Source organism: Camelus ferus, chromosome 16, assembly GCF_009834535.1.
Source record: "Camelus ferus isolate YT-003-E chromosome 16, BCGSAC_Cfer_1.0, whole genome shotgun sequence".
NCBI lineage: Eukaryota > Metazoa > Chordata > Mammalia > Artiodactyla > Camelidae > Camelus > Camelus ferus.
This window is the reverse complement of record NC_045711.1, coordinates 252365-273731: the sequence shown is the minus strand read 5'-3', so window position 1 is coordinate 273731 and position 21367 is coordinate 252365. Positions and strand designations below refer to the sequence as shown.

Sequence of the window (21367 nt, the reverse complement as noted above, 5' to 3'; positions counted from 1 at the left end):
TTCTATCTTCTGTTTCTGTGATTTTGAGCACTCTAGGTGCCTCATATGATTAGAATCATGCAGAATTTGTCTTTTTATGTCTGGCTTCTTTACTGAGCATGTCTTCAAGGTTCATTCATGTTGTAACATGTGATAGCATTCTCTCCCTTTTTGAAGGCTAAATAATATTCCATTGTATGTATCTACTATGTTTTGTTTATTCATTCATCTATTAATGGACATGTTTTCACCTTTTGGCTATTGTGAGTAATGCTATGAACACTAGTGTACAAATAACCATCTTATTTCTTGAATACATTCTTGTTGTAAACAGACAAACAAACCATAGAAGCAAACAAACAATACAAACAAACAAAAATAAACCGGTCTTCCTTATCTACTTCAACTGCAGACCTCACTTCAGAGTCTGTCAAGGTGGAGGGTATCATTCTAGAGATAGATCTGATTAGATGTCATTGCTGCAACTTAACTTTTTTTTTTTTTTTTGCATTTAACAGTAGATTTCGGAGAGCTTTTCATATGAGTATTTATAGATTTGACTCACTATTTTTACCTGTACTATAGTATTCTCTACAATAGATGTACTGTAATTTATTTAACAATTGTATAGTGACAGACATTGGAATTTTTCATTATTAAAACAATGATATGTGGATTAAGGGTATAAGCACTGAAAATTGTAATAGATACTGGGAACAGTTTTCCCAAAAGACTGCAAATGTATATTCATACCAACTGCGGGTTAGTAGCCATTTCCCCGCGATGTTACCAGACTTGATATTCTCAGACTTTAAAACTGCACCTGATTGTTGGGTGAAGATCTTTTCTTGTCTAGTCCTTACTTGATTGCTAATGAGATTGATCATTTTTTCATAAACATGTTGACCAACCCTGTTTCCCTTTATCTGAGTTTCTTCAACAGGCTTTTTGCTTGTCTTCTATTGAATTATCTTTTTCTGATTGGTTTCCAGGAGTTCTTTATGTATATTCTGGATATAAATTATTTATCTGCTATGTATTTGAAATATTTGTCTCTTGAATCCCACCACTTGGCTGAATTTTCTTATTAGTTCACTCTCTTGGGTTATTTTTAGGTAGAGTGTCAGATTGTTTACAAATCTCCACAGTTATATCCTTGCCAGTGTTTACCCTGCTTACTTATTTTTCTTATTAAATTGTACTGCACAGGACCTCCAGATAGACGCTGAGTGGCAAGATTAAGGCAGACTTTCTTGTCTGATGGTCAGATGTGATATAATGCTGTAACCTCCCCCCTCCTCCTCCTCATTCTTGTCAGTTAAGTATGTTGAGGTATGATTTACATCTGTAACATGTACCCTTCTTAGTGTATAGTTCTTACTGCTGCTCCTTAAATCCCATGCCTTCCTCTTTTCACTAGAATACCTCCTTAAGTAATTCTTTCAGAGAGGAACTGTGGACAGTCATTTTCCAAGTCCTTGTGTTTCTAAACATGTCTTTATTTTTTTATTCTTTTATTGAAGTGTAGTCAATTTACAATGTTAGTTTCAGGTGTACAACAAAGCAATTCAGTTACACATATACATACATACATGTGTATATATTTTCAGTTTCTTTTCCATTATGGTTCATTACAAGAAATTGAACGTAGTTCTCTGTGCTGTACAGTAGGTCCTTGTTGTTGATCTATTTTATATACAGTAGTGTGTATCTGTTAATCCCAGACTCCTAATCTATGCCTCCCCCTCCCCTTTCCCCCTGGTAACCACAGTTTTTTTTTTTTCTACGTCTGTGAGTCTATTTCTGGCTTGTGAATAAAATTTATATCTTTTAAACATGTCTTTATTTTGCCTTTTCACTTGAATGCAAGTTTGCCTGCATTCCTAATCATGTTCCAAACTATCTTGGAAGACATTCTTTGTGGCCTTCTTGCATTTAGTGTTGTGGTGAGAAGTCTGCAGCAAATTTGTGGGTAATCTGTTGTTCTCTCTTGTTGGAGCTTTTAGTTTTAAAAATCTTTATTCTTTGCATTCTGAAGTTACAAACCAAGTTTGCAGATCAGGTTTTGTGGTTGGCCATGCCTGTACCTGGTGTCCTCTTTTTTCATTACTGTGATATTTTCTTTTTTTATTTCTTCAAGTATTTCTTTATGTTTTCTCCTTCCAAAATTTATATCAGATAGATGCTGGAACCATGTCTTAACTTGTCTTGCCTATTTTTATTTCTTGGTTCTTGCTGGATTCTGGAAGTATTCCTTGGTTCCAACTAACCAGCAGCTCACCAATTTTTCTCTTCTTTGGCTGTTTCCTTCTGATCAGCTCTTCTGTAGAGTTTATTTGTTTATTTGTTTGTTTGTCTTAAACAATCCTCTTTTCATTTTCATGCTCTCTGGTTGGTTCTTTTTCATAACAGCCTGATACTGATTCCTAGATGCCATGGACTCATTCTATGCTTTTTATTATTTATTATTTTATTTTTTTAAACATTCTATGCTTTTTAAAGTCTCTATCTTCTTGTTTTTTTAAGTTCCAGAGTTTTCTGGTCGGTCAGAGGTGGATGGGAATAAGCCACACATACTTCAGATTGGATTAATCAGTCAAAGATCCGTAAGTGAGATTATAACAGAGAGTAGGAGCAAGCTTGATTCTAATGAGCTAAGGAAGCACACAGCTGTCATTAACCTTGTCCGAGTCAAATAGATCTTGCCAAGTTCTTTTTTAAATTGAGATATAATTCACATATCATAGAATTCAGGATTTGTAGATACTAACTACAGTATATAAAATAGAAAAACAAGAAAGTCCTACCATATAGCACAGGGAACTATATTCAATGCACTGTAATGGCCTATAGTGAAAAAGAATATGAAGAGCAATATATATATTCCTTTTATACATATACAAATATGTGTATGTATAAATGAATCACTATGCTGTACACCAGAAAGTAACACATTGTAAGTCAATTATTAATTAAAAAATAAAAAAGACAAAGGGAAAAAAAGAATTAAAAATTGTCTATTTAAAATTAAACAGACAATTAAAATTTAAAGGAAAACTGAAAAAAATAGCATGTTACATTAATGGATGTTCATATATTGAACAATCTTACATTCCTGGGATAAATTCTACTTGGACTTTGCCATAACACTAATCTTTTATGCTTAGGGTTTCCATTTCTCTTCCAGAATAATTTATGTTAATAGTCTATGAGCTGTCCCTTAAGTGACTCTTCACAATCAGGGCCCTTTTTGTTTTTGAAACCAACTTAGCGTCATCAAGGCCACATTCTTCATTGAGACCAAGGAAGCCGTCGCTGCCTATTCCTTGATCAATTTCTCTGCCTCCAGCTTTCCAGAGAGCTGTTTTTCCCTACCATTCTCCCTCTGTCTCTAGCTTCTGCTCGTATATCTGCACATGTGGTTCTCAAAGCATGGTCCCTGGACCACCAGCATTAGTATTGCTCCGGAAACTTGTCAGACGTGTGGATTTGGGAGCCCCACCCAGACTTACTGAATGAACAATCAGCAGGGCTCAGAATCTGTGTTTTCACTTTAGGTGATGCTTTAGGTGATGCTGGTGCTTGCTGAATGTTGAGACCCTTTCATGGTTATGGTACTACGTCTGTTCAAGGAATCCACAGATCCGTTTCCCTGTACTCCGCTTCCTTCAGTCATTGAGTTTGATGTCTTCTGTGTTGTTGGCTTTCCTCTTATATTTTGTAATATTTGGATACATACTCCACTTTGTATTTGCAATTCGCTCTTCTCCTGTCTCTGCGTGATGTAATATGTCTGATGACTGCGAACTGCTGTCATCTAATTATTCGAGAAGGCAGGAAATGCTGCTGGAGGAATTGAGCCATTAGCTTCTCATTTGTTCCTCTTAGGTATTTTCAGCCTCCGAAGGTGTCCCTCAAACTCAGCCCCTTCTCACACCTGGGGACAGAGCAGGGGTCAGTGGCCGGGGTGGGTGTGGAGCCTATTCCCCGGCTTCTCTACCATGGAAGCCCAGACAGTTGCAAATATCTTCCTGCACTCCTGTGTCTTCCACTCAGAACCCTGCCGTTCCCTCTGAGCTGCCCCCACCTTTGGTTCTAGACCTTCCTTTACAGGGTCGAGGTTCTGGTTTCCTCCCTCCTGGCCTGGTTTTCTGGGCACTTGACCTTTGCAGACATTAGCAGGGTCTCACCCTGGAGTTTATGCTCTGCTGTTGCCATCTTGAAATGCTTCATCCTTTTGAACGAGGGGCCCTACATCTTCATCGTGCCAGTCCTGCCTACCTCCCTCAGATCTCTCTGCCTTCTGCCTTTTGGGGATGCTTCATAATTTCTCATCTGCTAGGATATCCCTCCCTATGTTAACAATGCTACTGAAGATTAATTCATATAAAATCGTTAATGTCATTTTCCAGGGATTTGGGGGCAGGAGAAAAAGCCTGGGTGCTGTTGCCAGTTGGCCAACTTTAGCCAGTCCTACTGTGATGCTTCTAAAATGTAAATCCAGTAACCTCATCCTGCTATGGTACTGGCAGCCCGGTCTTCACTGCCCGCAGGAGGAAGTATAACCCCGCTGGCCTGGCCTGTAAGGCCAATCTGGTTCTAGCTTTCCTTCTAACAATGATAATTATCTAGGGTTAGTGAGTTCATACAGCCCTGGAGTGGCTACCATGAGGGGTATTATATAGGGGCTGCCAGACGGTCTCAAGGTTCTCTCTGCTCTGGTCTTCATGCCTCTGGGCTGTACCTCCCCTTCTCCTGTTCACCCTGTGTTCTAGCCAAATGCCCGGGGACTGCCAGCTGACCCTCAAGCCCCTTTGAGCTCTTCCGCTGCCTGCCTTCCCCCTGCTTTCCCCCTAATTTAATCTCCAGCTCTTGTAATCCTGTGCACTTCACCAGGGAGCCTCCCCGATAGCCCAGCCTGTCCCAGACCACCTCCCTCTTTCCCAGCACAGCTTACTCGGGCCATCCCGGCCACGCTGACCAGCCTGCTTAGAGCTGTTTCTTTCTAGGTTGGGGTACTTTGCCTCCCTTTCAGCAAGGGGCTCCTGAGGCTTGCGTGCCCGCCCTCCCTCACTCAGGCAGGCAGGACACACATACTGGGACTTACCCTGCATCAGACCCTGTGCCGGTCAATGCCGGGGACACACTGGTGACTCAGAAATGGACTCAGAATTGACCGACTCTCAGACTTGGGGGTGGGGCAGTCACAGGCCAGTGAGCTCATTACTCCAACAAGAGTGGGAACGAGGTCCGGAGGGATCAGAGAGGACGTGGAGCTTGAGCTGAGACGTGAGGCGTGAAGGAGGCCTTTTTGGGCTGCGTCAGAGCCGTGAGGGGGCAGCAGGCAGAGGGAACCGCAGGCGCGGAGGTGTGGAGGGAGGTCTGAGGAGGCAGAGAAGTTGAGGGAACTGCACAGAGCTCATCTCCACTGAAGTGGGGATGCCAGGTGTGGGGCTGGGGGCTAGCAGAGGGGTGGGGGGGGTCTTGGAGGAGGGGGAGGAATGGGGAGGCCAAAGGTGAAGGCCCTGAGCATCAGGCTGAGTCGGGCCTTCTCAGGGGGCCCCTGGGGGCCATGGACTAGTTGACTGGGAGTGACAGGCCGCATTTCAGAACAAGCATTCTGGAGGCCAACACAGAAGATGAAAGGAAGGGTCAGGGAGTGAGTGTAGAGGGGCTGTGATGGGCCAGGTAGGAGGTAATGAGGGGGAACCTGGACCTTCCACTCAGCAGAGGCTCTGCGTCTGGGGAGCACCTTAAGCAGGGAGGGAGCTGAGTTAACAGGCTGGCCGGAGCCTGGTCCGGGCCCCAGCCCGGGCAGATCACAGGGCTTCAGCTGCTCTTCTTCCTGTTCTGTGGGGGTTGCCTGGACACCCTCTGGCATAGCAGGAGGAGAATGCTCAGTTCCTTCTTCCCCAGGGCCCCATTTCTGTTCTTGGCCACATATTTTGTGTCTCTTGCTCTCGGGGAGCTCCCAGTTCACTGGAAGGAGACTGCAAAGAGGAAATATAAAACCACCTGGGAGACGTTGGCAGGATGTGGAAGCATTTTCTGGGAGCAGACCACGTGGCTCAGCTGCACGGGGTGAATTTGGGACGGGCAGGATTAGCGGGTGATGGAGGCCCCGCCCCCCGTACCCGGCCCTCTCTCTGTAGCTTGTCCTGGCCGCAGGAGTTTCTGGCAGCTTCTGCATTTGAAGAGAGCTCCAGCTGAGGCGAGGCTGGTGGGCCCAGGGGGCCAGGAAAGCTCAGGCCAAGTGGGGTCTCATTTAGGCAGTGGCTGAGACAGCAGCACATCTGGTTAATCACCCTCGTCCTGGGAGCCCGCTAATCAGGAAGCCCACTAATCAGAAAGCCGGCTTCACAGCTTACTCCTCTGCTCACTGGCTGTGAGGGAAGACAGAGCCGGAGCAAAACCTGAGCCAGCCGCTGGGCAGGGGAGGCCAGCTTCCTGCTGCTTGGGCCTGCACTCACCTTGTCAGACAGCAAGCTCCTCCTTGTCCAGATCGGTGGCCTCGCTCCTAGGTCCTGGCATGAGAATGGGAGGTGATGGATGAGACCGGGCCCGTCGCTTCCCCATCCCCCAGGGTCTGGCACAGAGTAGGTCCTTGAAAAACACCAAAGTGTGGTAGTCAGGACTGTGACCAGTGTTCTGAAGGGCCCTGGGCTTGGGGTTTAACGTTCTGAACTCTGAATGATTTTATCTTTAGATCTGTGTTTTGTAAGTGCCGCCTGGTGGGACAGTGGAGCACATGCTTGGGGCGGGGAGCTCAGTTCCTACAGGACTTTCCCTCCCTGCCTCCCAGGATGGGTTCTGGGCCTCCGGCTCGCCCACCCTCTGGCTCCCCGGCCCCACCCAGCTTCCTCCTCCCTGCACCTACCCAGAGACAGCTGCTGTCCTCCCCCGAGTGGGGGACCTGGGTGTGGGAGGGTTGGGGTCAGGGGCGTGTACCCCGCTGTCTCAGGGCGGAGCAGCTGTCTCTGCTCCGGGCTGTCAGTGCTGTGGTACATTCGGTGAGTGACTCAGAGACAGCAGGCTTCTCGCCCACCCACCCGGGGACCTAGAGCGCTTGGATGTGGGGGCTGTGGTGCTCTGGGGGTCACCTGCCTGCCCGGGGTCGGGCGGGGCAGCAGGCAGTGGGAAGGGTGGACGCGTGGCCTAGCTTTCCTGGTCCTGGTTGTGGCACGGTGCCTGGGGCCCAAGGCATATGGGGGTCCGGGGGAACCTAGTAGCTGGTGGCCTGTGTGCCTGGGGCTACACTCTTCTGGTATCCCTATTTCTGGTATTCATATTTCAGTACCTTTAACAGCACTTTTTCTTTTCTTTTTGAATGAGGGTCCATGCATTTTATTTTGCCCTGGGCCCTGCTGCTTGGTTTTGGAGGAGTTAGTGAGGCCCTCTGCCACTCCAGGCCTCAGTTTTCTTGTCTGTAAATGGGCTCCCTGCCCGGGGCCACGCTGCCCGACACCTGCTTTTCTTGGGCTCAGCGTGCCGTGGACAGGGTCTCGCTGGCTTCTTGGAATGTTCTCCCCCTTTCTCTCCCTGTCAAAGCCCTGTTTGCCCCGAGATCTCAAGTTGTGGCTCTGCTGTACCTTCCCCAGGGTCCCTTGAGCCAAGTGAACCTCTCCCTCCTCCTCTCTCATCTCAACTGGACTTACCAACTCCGCATCCCCCACGGCCCCTAGCATAGCGCATGGCAGATAGACAGGGTCTTGTAAGTGAGTGTTTTAATCTGGATGTTAGGCCCCCGTCCTGCTGGGTGGCAGGAGCTGACTCCCCTGTGGCCTCAGTGGGTGCTCAGGCATGTTGCTTGTTATCGGTCCTGACCTACGCATCTGCCATCTGCCACGGGGTCTTCCTCACTCCCGTCCACATCAGTGCTGCTCTGGTACCCGGGGAAGCAGTCTGCGACCACCTCGTCTTGCTGGCAGTGGCTACTCTGCAGGGGTGCCCAGGCCTCTGTTCTCGACCTGGACTTCTCTTGGGCACAGGCTCTGGCATGATCCCCAGGCACAGGGAGCACTGTGGGCTGGCACCCAGCACTAAGCATTGAGTTGTTCCACCTGGCTCCACCTGGAGTCAAGATGGAGACAAAAAAGATGAGATCTTGGTGGGAAGGGTATGTCTCAGTGGTAGAGCGTGTGCTTAGCATGCTTAAGGTTCCGGTTTCAATATCTAGTACCTCCATAAAAAAAAAAGGGTAAATAAGTAAATGAAGCAATAATAAGAGGGCTCCTCACTTACTGACCACCTCCTGTGTGCCGGGCTCTGGGCCAAGGGCTTTGCATATATCAAGCATTTGATATTCACAACAACCCTGTGAGTAGCACTACTATCCCCATTTTGTAGATTAGAAGACTGAGGGATACAGAGGTTAAGTACCTTGCCCAAGGGTACGTGGTTATCCAGATGTTTAACCATAATGCAGTACAACACAGAGCCTTTCAGTCCTTTGTAGGGGTCCTTAGAGAGCGATACTGTATTGTGGGAATGAGGCTCAGAGAGGGAGAGTGACTTGCCTCAGGTCACACAGCGAGTCAGTGGAAGCCTGGAAGGCAATCTCAGCCTCCCAACTCTGACTGTATGCCCTTTCCACTCCCTAATTCTGCCTTTGAGAGTGCTGTGGGGCCCTGATCCCATGGAGGTGGGAGACAGATTAGGATTCAAGTGACAAGGGCCGCAAAGGCAGTCCCAGCAGAGAGAGGGCTGCAGGAACAGGGTGATGGATGCCGTGCTTGGCATCTGAGGTTTCATTCCCATGGAGGAGAGCCGTCCATTGGCCCCTGGATTGTTGGTGGGGGGGGGGTTGAGTTTTCCACGTTGGAGCTGCCCTTGAGTCTGCAGGGGAGGGACCGACAACTTTACACAAGGAAGGGCATTCAGGGCCCCCGGAAGAGGCCTGGAGGTGGCTTCTCTCTGTGCCCTGGAACCTTCCTCAGAGAACTGGAATCTTTGGGGAAGCTGGGGACACATTTTTGGAGTGGGTACTAACTCAGACTTGCTCAGGAAGCTGAGGGCGCCAGGCCTGGTATCTGCAGGTCCTGCTGGCATGGTTAAGGTCAAAAGAGAGTGTCCTAGAATTTTCAGGCTGGAGGCATGACCTCTGCATGACTTACCCAGACTCTGGTCTGGCCACTTTTATGCTGCCCCCAGGCCCAGGGCACCTCGCCTGGCAGAGCTGGAGGACCATTCAGCAGGGTAGATTGAGACTTCCCATTGGACAGATGTGTATAATTGAGGCTCAGAACATGGCCCACAGAGCTAGGCTAGGATGCCTGATGCCAAGGGGCTCCCTTGCCTGAGGATCCTCAGTGGCGGGGTGGGAGTCGGACAGAGCTGCTGAATGACTGGGCTCCCCGGGGGCTGAGGTCAGCTGAGGACCAGGGATTCTGCCTCTCCGATTCCAGCCTTACTCTGGCTACAAGGAGTTTTCTAGTTCCTACCATAAACCAGAGGTTTGGCTTAGGTCCCTTTCTAAGCCTTCCAGTAGGGTAGGGTGGGCTTGAGGGGGCCATTCGAGATGGAAGGGGCCTGGCTTTTACTGTGTCTGATCCGGTGCTGGCCTCAGGGACCCAGAGCTGACCTTGGAGGACAGAGGTCCTGAGAACTGAGGCCTTGGAGGAAGAATCAGAGCCTTCATGGAAGAGGTGGCGGCGGGGTTGGTTCTCAGCCCAGCCTGCAGGATATAGCAGGCTGGACCTCAGAAGATAGAAGGACAGGTCATGGTGTGCAGGTTGGGCTGTGAGCGTAGATTCAGGAACAGTGATGTGCCTGGTGGAGGCGAGGCAGGAAGGGGTAGGGAAAGGCTGGGGAAGGGGGCAGGGGCCACTTTACAGAGAGGCTTGATTGCCAGTCTCAGATTTTGATGACGGGGAGCCACTGGAGGGCTTGAAGCCGGAGAGTGGCCTGGGCAGGCTAGCTTTGGGAAGATTAATCTGGTGAAACCAGAGGCGGAGAAATCCGATGGGCCAAGGTAAGCGGCAGGGAGGTGAGTGTCTGTTGAGGGTAGCCCTTACTTCTGCTGCTGCGGAGTATGTAAATCAGACTGTGCACCTCTCTGGAGAGCAGTCAGGCTTTAACAAACATCAGAAGCCTTAAAAATGTCCCTCCCCCTTTGACCCAGAATTCTCCTTCTGTGCATGTATTTTAAGGAAGTCAAAAAATGTGCAGAAAGAGCTTCAACCCCAAAGATGCTCATTGCGGTGATAATTATAATGGTGAAATTTGGAAACTTTCCGCCAACGGGATAATTTTAAAGTCGGCCACGATATATCCTCTCAGTAGAATATTATATAGCTGTTGGAGAGCTGTTTGCAGAGATTTTGTAGCTTTATTTAGACTTGAAGTACAGAAAGTGTATTTTGGGCTTCTTTATCATTTATGATGCCTTTCGTGAGCCAACCATTGATCTATTTGTTGGGAATACAGAGGTAAATGACCCGAGTCCCTGCCCACAGTTGGCTGATATGATCTCAGTTGGCCCCCAAAATGCATCTGGAAAGAAGCCTGAAAGGAGTGACATCAGGTGGGGTCAGTAGTTCCCCTCAGTCATAGGATTATAAAGGATCTTTTTCCTTTTATATATTGGTTGGTGTTTTCCAAATTTTCCATAAGGAGCATGAATTACTTCCATAATTATAGAAAAAAGCTTCTCATCAAAAGGAAGGAGATACTGCAATAGCCCGGGGAGATGGAATGGAGTTCTGTATTTGGGGTGTGTGTGTGTTTCATACATTCATTCAGTGAATATTGACTGAGAATCACTGTTCTAGGCCTGGGGACACATCACTGAACAACCCGGAAATGCCCTCCACTGGGGAGTCCAGATCTTGTGGCCTGGGCGGCAGTAATGAGAAGAGAGGGAGGCAGACCCCCAGCACTCTGTGACTGATTGAAAGTGGGGACGGGGCAGGGAAACGGCTCAGGGGCAATTCTCAGGCGTGGGGAGACAGCGGTGCCTTCCCCGGGTCTTGGGACGAGGGCAGTTCTGGGACCCTCACTGTGGTCGCGGTGGGCATGCGTTATCATGAGTGGACGTCCAGGGGGCAGCAGGAGATGTGGGTCAGGGACTTAGGAGAGAGGCTGGACCCGAGGCAGAGACTTGGCAATTGTCTGCAGGGCCATGATGTTGGATGCTGACCCTCGGAGGAGAGAGTAAGTGGAGAGAAAGGGCCACACCATGGAAGCAGCTGCTTTATGAAGGTGGGGGAGGTGAAAAGGTGGCCAGGACGCGCCTCCCCCCCCCGGCGTTGGCGGTGGCCGGCGGCATCCAGGCTCCTGCTTTGTCTTGTATAAAGAGCAGAGGGCTGAGTGTGGTGGGGGTGGGGCGGGGTATGAGGGGCTGGGGATCCCTCTGCCCACCTCCCAGCTCTTACAGGGGGCAGCTGGAGAGGAGGCGCAGAAGTGGCCACAGGTGTCTTCCCAGTGCCTGGCCAGCAGTGACGGGGGAGGCTGTTCACCTTTCTTTCTCTTTCTGCAGGAGAAGGGAGCACGCCGTGCACAGCCAGCACCCTCCAAGAGAAGCAGCGTGAGTTAAGCCCGGCCCCCTGGAATCTTTCCTTCCCCTTGGGTGGGTCCAAGCTCCTTGGGCCTGGGGTCCCCTCATCCACTTAGGTGGCAGGGTCTTCAGGGCTGTGTGGGATCAGACGCCAGGGGCCACTCTCTGCCGCAGAAGCTGATCTCCATGCAGCTCCGGGTCGGGGTCGGGGTCGGGGTCGGGGTAGGGGATGTCAGAGCCAGAGGGAGGGGCCTAAGGGCCTGAGGCTGGTGGGCTGGGAGGCTAAGCCCAGCAGGGCAGGTGGGACCATGGAAAGCCTCCTGTGTGATCTGCTTGTGGGCAGAGAGAGAGGGAAGCAGGAATGGAGAGCAAGCTTTCCTGAGTCTCTGAGACCATCTCTTTTGAGTGAATCAGGTTCCAGGAACCCCAGCCCGTGACATGGTAACCAAGGCTGTGCCGGGGTCACGATCCTTGTGTCCCATCACTAAGAGCCATGTCTGCAGTGTGGGGACTCCCGAGTCCTTGTCATCCTTCGTGCGATACAGGCTTCTCCAAGTTTCCCTCGGCCTGTGCTTTCTCAGGGCGCCGAGTGCAGGATTAGACCCAGGAGAGACTTTGTAAAGATGTCGAATTCTGACACAGGGACCTCAGGGCACCTTCCCTGGATGTTGGAGGTGGACTTGGTGGGCTCTGCCTGAGCCAGACATCTTTGCTGTCAGCAGTACTGAGTGTCACACCAGGCTGCGGTTGGGGACAGGAGTCCATGCCTTTGTCTGGGGAAGGGTGGGCTCAGAACTTTTCTTCCTTCTCTGTCCTGCCCTTTTGATTTTCGATCACAGCTTTGAGGGGCTCCACTCACTCTGCCCACCCCGTCCCCAGGCTGAAGCTTTTCTTAAGTTCTTGCTCCAAGCTCTTCCATCTGTCAAGCCGCAGGAGGGGAACCTGCGTTTTTCCGGTGGGGTGGGGTGGGAGGCAGGGTAAGGCAGGGGAGACAGCTCGGGACTGGCTAGTTTGAATAATGTCGCAGGCTCTGGGTGGTTGCTAGTTCCTGGGTACCTGGTCCCGAGGTGATGCGGGGCAGGGGGGATACTGGCCTGGTGTGTGGGAGTGAGATAAAGGAGGTGGTTGGGGTTAAGGACCAAGGTTTATTGGTCTGTGTATGAAAAGCGCGTTCTGGGGTGAGCTGTTTATGCTGTCTAGGAATTAGCATGTCCTGGGAGGGGCAGCCTCTCCCTGGCCAGCTAGGTTCCCCTTCCAGATGTCAAAACATCATCAAATAAAAAACATGATTATATGTATATTCATGTATGACTGAAAAATTGTGCTGTACACCAGAAACTGACACAACACTGTAAACTGATTATAACTCAGTAATAAAAACACACACACACACACAAAAACCATGATTAACACAGGACGTCACCATGTTCGCCAGGAACGTGAGAGAGGAAAAGAGCCCAGATCATTCCTTCTGGGCCCCTGGGAAGAAAAAAACCACAGCAGCCTCAAAGCGAAAACCACAGCCACCTGCCAAGGGGCTGTTTCCCCAACGCCAAACCACAGTTCTGTTCTCCACAAACACCAATGAATTGATCAGACATTTGGTGTCTTCTGGACCTGGATGGGGAAAAAAAAAAAAAAACCCCAAAAACCCGTGTGTTTAAAAAGAGGCAGTCTTTTTCCTTCTTTTTTTAACATCGCGGTTACAGATTTTAGTAAGAATTATATTGCTGAAGGTTATCATCCAATTCCCCTTTTTAAGGATTTTCTTATTTAGTAAAGAGTAACAGTAGATGGCTGGAAGAATTTTGGAACAGAAAGGGTCATTGAGGCCAGTGATTCCCAAGCATAAATCCAACATTTTTGACAGCGAGACAAAGGACAAGCCTGTGATGTGTTTTCCCACCACGTTGAATGCATTCAACTGAGAGACGGGCTTTTTACTCCGCAGTTTTGTCCTGTCTCCGCATTGTGGCATTCAAATACTTTTTCTTTTATAAAATGATGGTGGTAGTTGATGGTGATTTGTTTGTTTTTTATCCTGAACTGGCAAAACAGAAGTCTGTGAGCCTGAACAAAAACAAGAATGACAACCCCTGACATTTACAATGGGCCCCACCATTGACGTTACAGTTCCGTGTATATTATCTTATTTAATATTTCCACTTGGTTTTCAAAACCTCCCTAAACACAAGCTGGGAGGTGGTACAGATTGCCCTGGACCAGGAGTTAGAAAAGCCTGGCACTGCTGCTGTAGCATCTGAGCTTTAAATGTATCAGGCCTGGGTTTGAAGCCCACTTCCTTCATTTACTCTCTGTGCTGCTTTGGGAAAGTTACCTAACATCTCTGGGCCTTGGTTTACTCAGTTGTGGAAAGATGACCATAATGTTCTCTACTTTACTTCCTAGGGTGGCTGAGGGCACAGAGATAATATACATAGGTGCCAAGGTCCACACCTCCCCCAGAGGAAGCACTTCATGGTTCTTGTTTATTCTTGGCTTTGGGATGAGCCTCGGAACCCCTGGTGCAGGTGTGGGGCTGAATCTCATCATCTCACGGAGCTCAGTCTTTCTGCTGCTCTGCCGGTCCTGTGGCTGGCTCCATTGTCACTGTCACAGAGTCTGAGTCCTCAGGGAGCCTTCCTGAGCTGGCCACAGGGTTTGGGAGAACAAGCAAGGGGCCTGAGTGGGCCTCTAAGCTCACCTGTGGTGACTCTGGGTGGAAGGGCTGGGGAAGGGGTGTCCTGGAATCCTTTCTCCTTTGTGGTGCCAGGCAGCCCAGCCTTCATCCTGCAGCTACACAGATGCCCTGGCAGCCTGCTGCCTCTGGCTTGGGCTTGCTGTTTGGAACCAGACTTGAGGAACCCTGCGGAGCCAGTGCGTGGGGGGCCGGGTGTGGGGGGAGAGATGCAGGGACGCAGGAGACCTGGGTCCCTCCTCCCACCGACTTGCTGCACAGCCTCAGCTCCTGCCTGTGGCCAGTTTCCCGGCCCGTCTGTGCGCAAAGTCCCTTCTAGCTCTGACATCCTAGCCCTCTCTGCTCCTCTGTGGCTGCCTCTGGCTCCTGCTTTCCTTTGCCTGCACATCTCGCTGTTATGCCATGTTCAGGCTGCTTCACGGCACAGCAGACATTGACCGAGCGCTTCCGAGACACCTGACATGTTGCCGGGCGTGAGGACTCGGGGAACTTACTACCTGCCTGTTGAACCTCACTCCTGTTCTTCAGTACCAAGTGAAGGGCACCATTTTCTGCAAACTCAAGCCAGACACCGGGGGTCCGTCTAGACTTCTCCTTCTCTGCCACCTTCCAGAGTCAGATCAGATCCCCAAGAGCAGCCATTCTACCCCAGCGAGCTCTCAACACCTCCACCTGCTCCATCCCCCTGTCTCTTCTCTGGTTGGGGCCACCATCTTCCCTCTCCTGGATGGATCCATCCTCCCGCACTGGCCTCCCTGCCTCCAGCCTCTCCCACTTTGGTTCTTCCTCCAGGGCGTCAGAGAGACCTTCACAGGAGGCAGACTTGTCCTTATGGCCCCCAGATGCCCTCCCATGATTCCTCTCTAATAAAGGATGAGACCTGCTTCCACACAACCAACCTGCCTCTTCTCCCCCGGCTCTCCCTTCCTTTCCACACTGGCTTCTAGAAGGAGTGTGCAGACTGGAAGCACAGTTTTCTCTTAAGCTAGGTGGGAAGCTTGGGCATTCCATCCATCCCCAGGGAGGGGACACCAGCAGGCCCTCCACAGCAGTTGGTAGGAAGGACAGAGAGATTCCCATGGGACCAAGCACCGTTGGCCTCTGCCCTCTGTTCCATTCGCTCCCCTCTCAGCAGCTTTGCAGTGTGCGGGGCGCTGTCCAGGCCATTCTCTCTGGTCTTCATGACCACCTGGATGCTGGCGAGGGCTCCAGTCATTACAACCACGTCATGTTGAGAAGGTGAAGACTCAGGGGTAAAAAACCTTCCACAGAAGGCGCTCAAACCCAGGTCTCCACGCTCCTCCATCTCCCGAGCTTGGTCCCATGTCTGGTCTGAGTTCCCGTTTTCCTGACATTTCTCCTCTCTGCTCACCCCAGGTACCTGGGGAGGTGCCCCATTGTCCCCTGTGTCACACAGGTACTCCCTTCAAGAACCAGCTCCACTAAATGTCCCCCAAACCTTGGGGTCCAGGATGTGCACAGTACAGAAGAGTGCAAGTTGGAGAGACTTCTGTTTCGTCTCCACCTGCGGGGGCTTGGGGGAGGATGCAGATTCCAGGACAGGAGGACTTACTACAGGGTGCTCTGCGTCGGACCCAGTCAGGGTGCAGCACAACATGACCCGTGCTTGTGACCTATACCTGTCGTCATCAGATAGCTTTCCCAGGGCCAGTGCCAGGCATCAGATGCAGGGATGGGGGCAGCAGCCAGCGCCCCAGGCGTGGGGAGGGTCTGCCTGTGGCCATGCCTGCTTGGTAGAACAGGGTGCTGAGTGGGAGTCTCAATTTCCTCTTGTTCCCGACAGTGGTCCAGACTGAATCCCAATCCTGGTCCTAGACAGACCCTTGATTTTCATTCCCGGACTGAGCCTCTACCCTAAGCCACTAACTGAACCCCGATTTGTCCCAGGCTGTGTCCTGACTCCAGTGCCTGGTCCTGGACTGAGCTTGGCTCCTTGACCACAATAACTGTCAGACAAACCTGTGTGGTTTCCCCAAAGAGACAGAGAGGGAGGATGAAGATGCTCTCGTGGCGATGTGACTTGGCTTCACGTCCCACTGCCTGAGCTCAGTGACCAGAGGAGCAGCTCTGAACGCCCAGGCCAGCCACCAAGGGGCTACTCTGTGTCCCTAGCAGCCCCCCACAGGCATGGTGTGTGAAGCCCCCTGCCCATGGCTGGCCTCCCCACTCCTCTGCCTGGTAACGGGTGTCTTTTCCTGGCCTGTGTGGGCAGCTTGCTGAGCACAGCTGCAGACGGGCTATATTTAGCCGGCTTTAATGAGCTCAGGGTGGCAGACGTCCGCCTTGGGAGCACTTTTCTTGCGTGTGTGCGCATATGCCTATGCTTGGTGTGGTCTGTTCGTGTGTGTGTGCGCACATGTAGGGAAATGTGTGCCATGCATTTGCGTGTGTGCATTAGTGTGTGTGTCAATGCATCGGTGCATTCATTTATGTGAGGATCAGCGTGCATCTGTGTGAGTCTGCCTGTGCTTTGCTGGGGACGTGGGCTTCTTCTGACACACATAGGGGCGCAAAATAGGAACAGATTATTAGTCCATTCATCCATTTGTTTGAAAAAATATTTAATGAGCCTCTTTTATATGCCAGCACCTTGATAGTCTCTGGGGATAAAATGGAGCAAAAACAAATCCAGTTTCAGCCTTTAAGGATCATACAGTCTGGGGATTGGAGGAGGGGGAAGACAGAAATGAAATAACCACAAGACTTAAAGAATAAGGATTAGTCCCAGGAAATAGAGAGCCATGGTGCTTTAGGGAGGAGGGGAGTAAGAAGGAAAGGCCCCCAGGAGGAAGGAACACTGAGGTTTCTGTAGGAAATGTCTGGGCAGAGAGAGTGAGAGGAAGAGTCCAGGCATAGGGAACAGACAGTGCAAAGGACCTGTGGTCAAAGGGAAATGGGATGTTTGAAAATTGTCAAAGGCTGAGGTGGTTGAGCTCAGAGAGTGCGGGGTGGGTGGTGGGAGATGTTGGCAGAGAGCAGGGCCTGCAGACAGACCACTTGGGGCCTCAGTCAGGATGCGGGAAGCCAGAAGCTGGAGGAGAGAACAGTGTGGGCTGACGGGATAAGGTCTTTGTAGGGCAGTGAGAGTTGTTGGGGTTCCAGCAGGAAAAGAAGGGCTCTTGAGCAGCGTGACTGGAGGAGTGTCTGGTAGGAGGCCTTCATTCACAGGCTGAGAAAACCCGCCAGGCACAGCAAAGTGCCCTGGGCCACTCCCAGCCCTCACAGAGCGCCCGCTCTGTGATTCCAGGGCCGCCTCTTTTCCTCATTTTCCTACACTTGTTCCCCTGGTGGGAGAACGGCGTTTATGCATGTGTGTGTGCAGGGAACTCTGTCCACACTTGTGGACATGGCGGGGCTCTGGGCCCCAGCCTGGTACTTCCTTTTGTCCTGGTCTGCGACCTGGCCTAGGGACCAGGCTCCTCAGGGCACAGGGTGGCCAGGCACCGTCCCCCAAATCATTCTCCATCTTCCTGGAGTTGCGAGGGTACCCCGAGTTGAGTTGCGAGGGCTCCCTGCCCAGGTCTCTCTCCTCCCCTCAGCCTGGGGCAGGGGGTGAGGATCTCTTTTCAGTCTGAGGGAAACTCTGTCTCCTCAAATCCTTTTCTCCTGGGAACAAAAGGGCTTTTGGAAACAAGAGCCAGGAAGCTATGCCACAAAGCTCCCCAGAGGCAAAGAAGCCAGAGCCGGGAGAAAATACAAATTGGTAGCTCAGAAAAAAAAAAAAAAAAAAAAATCACCCTGCCACAGGCATTTTGAAAAAATTCTTATTTTTAATCTGTCTTTTGAGTAGGTAGCAGATGTACACGGTATAAAATCCTAAAGGCACAAAGGTGATGAGCGTGCCTCCCTCTCCCGGCCTCCAGCTCACCCAGTCCCTCTCCCCAGAAGCCACGACTGTGACTAGGTTCTTCTAGAACATTCTAGAAGATGCGTACATGAACATCTCCATAAATATTCATTTATGTATCTTTATATATACCCCACACAGATGGGAGCCTTCCACTCTGCACCTTGTTTTGCTCAGATGATAATATATTGGGAGCATTTTTCTATCTAATACGTTCAGAGGGGCATCACTCTTTGCATTGGGTGTGTCAGATTTCACTGCGGCCTAGTTTACTGAACCAAGCACCTCTTGGTGGTCGTATACGTTGCTTTCTGTCTTTTGTCTATATTGTAGAGAGTGTGGCAATGGGTAGTGTTGTAGCGATGTCATTTTGCACATGGACTTGGAGTTGCTGGGTCAAGGGCATTCTGTATTTGGAATGACCTTGCCGAACTGCCCTCCACAGAGGTGGTACTTACTGATTTCTGCTTTCACCCGCCATGAATGAGGAGGGGCTGTTTTTCCCACACCCTGGGCACCTGGGTGTTGCAAACTGCTCCTCTGAGAGGTGAAAAAAAAGGCAGTTTAGAGTAATTTCAATGAGCACTCCTGTAGTTTAGGACTCTAAGGTTGAGCACCTTCTCATTTGTTTAAGGGCCCCGCCCCGCCCCGCCCCTTTGCAGGAGCCCAGGTCCCTTTGGAAGCCGCTGCCGCTGGGAGTCTGCCGTTGTGTTCCTTTGTTTGCAGGCTGACTTCCAAGCAGGGCGAGGGCAGGCTTGAGGGAGGTTCCTTAGAGGGTAGGACCCAAAGGTTCAGGCAGGCTTCTCCTAACAGCTTCTCTCCCCCTTCTCCTCCCTGCCGGGGACCGCTCTGCAGGCAGGCTGTGTTGTGGAGGCATTTACAAGAGTGACAAGAACACCCCTTTCTTACCCACCCCCACCACCATGGTGGAGTGGTGCTTCAGGAGGATGACAGCCCTGGCTGGGTGACCTGGGTTCAAATCCCTAGCCCGTTCACTTACATCCTGAGATGAATCACTTAACCTCTCCAAGCCTCGGTTTTCTCGTCTGTAAAATGGGCAGAGCCCCCGACATCTCAGGATGGATGTGAAGTTTGCCTGAGACACTGGGTGAGGATCGTCTGAGGAGGTCTGCGTTTATTACAGGAAAGTCACCAGGACAGGGGATGCCAAGCCCTTCAAGCATTGCTGTGCCGTGGCAGGAGAGTTTTTCATGGTTGTACATCTGAAACTTTCCCTGGCTTGATTCAAGATGGCGACCCTCCCCATCAGAGCTGCGTTCCCCAAAGGGAGCAGCTCCTCAGAGCTTCCCCATGCTCCCTTGGGGTGGCCAACAGCATATTTTCAAGAGGTGGGATCGGGCAAGAGTCAGGCTTTAGAGGGGACTAGCACCTCTGTGGGGGATTAATTGGCCCCTGGGGGCTTGGCCTCTTTAGCCAGATGAATCCAGGCTGACTTGATTGGCTTCCGACCCACAAAAGGCTAGGGAGTCCCAGGAAGGGGCTCAGCCCAGATCCCCCAGCCCTGGATGAAAATTCTCTGCCAGTGTCCCTGCGAAGTGACCACTTTCATCCCTCGCTTGTACAGCCTCCTGCAGGAGAGCCTCTGCCTCCAGGCCAGCGTGGGTCACTCTTGCTCTGTTGTGTTGCACATTTCCTTGGTTGTGCTGAAATTTGGAACTCTCCAGAAACTATCCTCACCTCTATTCATCCCAACTCTGCCTTCTGCTCCCGTGACCTGAACACAGCTCAGCTGGGATTTGCACCACGTCCCATAAAGCCGGCTCTTCCCCAGGCTGGGCCCCCTTCTGCAGCTCTCCTGCCCCAAGATTGGGCTCCAGATATGCTGTCGAAGTGGCCTGAGCTGCAGGGGCAGGACTGGGACGTCCCCTCCTCAGTCCAAAATCTCTAGTGTGTGCAGCCCCAGAGGCTGACTACCTTTGGGAGTCTCCTTACCTCGGCCTAGGCTGTGTGCAGCCCTTGGTCTTGTGATGGAGCGTTTCCATATGACCTAGGTCTTTGTCATGTGACCCGGCCTTGCTTATGTGACCCTGGGCACCTGCTGAATATCTGATTCATCTTGATACTTTCAGCCCTGACACAAGTTTGGGCAATAACCACTGGAGGAGGAATTGGCAAGTGATGTCAAGTTGGATTTTTAACCCGAATGTAAGATGGTGAGTCACTCACCGCGTTTTGCATTTATTCTTCCCTTCCGTAAGCACCTCTCTTCCTTCTTGCATTCCCTCATTTGCTGTCAGCGCCCAGAGGGCAGGGCATTTCATTTTGCTTTGTCTGAAGTGTTTGCATTTAGCTGAGTAGCGGGTTGGAGCTGGTTGAAAATGATCTATCGTAAATGTAACATGTGCTGGTAGTGCCTATTCAATCGATATGTTCATTACAATAGTTTTAAACGAAAAGAAATAGGGGTTTGCTAGAGAAAAATTGGAAAGTAGAGAGTAGAAAGTTAAAATCACCCATTATCCCACCATCTGGAGAAAACCACTTAGCAACATTTTGGTGTGTGTTCTTCCAGTATCAGACCCCCAGCCCATCCTCCCAGCCCTCCACTTCGATTTCTGTTCTTCGCAAAGCGGGGGGCTGGGGCGCTGTGGAGGAGGGGGGCCTGGAGTCTGGCTGGTGGACCACCTTGATGGCTTTTTAGATGTGCTCCGGAGCCCTCGGGGGCTGCCTAGGGGAGGGGAGGGGGTGGAGTAAGGAAGTGGGGCTCCGGGCCCCCCATCCTGCTATAGCCGGAGCCGTCCGCTTTCACCTGTTCTGCAAGCTGGCCTCCTGAGGAACATTTCAATGGGCAAAAGAGTTCACTGGTTTAAAAACACTTAAAACCCATCCATCGAGGGCCCATTCGTTCCCCGGTTTCACGCTGTCCCACCCGCATCCTGGCCCCATTCATGAACCCGCGCTCCTTGAGCTGCTGTGAGGACTGCAGGTTCCCACCTGGTTTGTCCTTCTGCCGGTGTCCCCCTCCTCCCCAGGTGCTTTTCGCCCTTGGTGCCTCCTCAGGTTCCCAGCTCAGAGACCCTGCCCAACAAGCAACGAGGTGGGGTCGACAAGAGACGTCCAAGTGAGCCGATCAGAGCTCTGGGAGCCATTGCTTCCTTCTCTCAGGGCCCCAAACACTTGGTTATTAATTTGCAACAGGTCTTGCCTGGAAATTGATACTAGGCTCCCTAGATGGAGTCAGGCACTCTGAAAATCCAGGTGACATTTGCCACCTGCTGTTTCCTGGTTCCTCTTCCTTCCTCCAGAGTCCCTCAGAGCTACTCGCCAGTCATGCCTGCAGGTCCGTCCAGGGCCAAGGCTCTAATTC

The 21367-nt window shown here is 50.9% G+C and overlaps 1 protein-coding gene across 2 annotated transcripts in view; it reads left to right on the top strand.

Annotated features, from left to right (window-relative positions):
* PITPNM3 (PITPNM family member 3) overlaps positions 1-21367 on the top strand; it is an 82162-nt gene that overhangs the window by 29744 nt on the left and 31051 nt on the right. Inside the window, exon 4 of one of the 2 annotated variants that reach the window (XM_032497957.1) lies at positions 11456-11503. The exons of the other annotated variant lie outside the window; for it this stretch is intronic. Coding sequence (XP_032353848.1) covers positions 11456-11503 — 48 coding nt within the window. The remainder of the gene's footprint in view (positions 1-11455; positions 11504-21367) is intronic. 2 annotated transcript variants of the gene reach the window in all.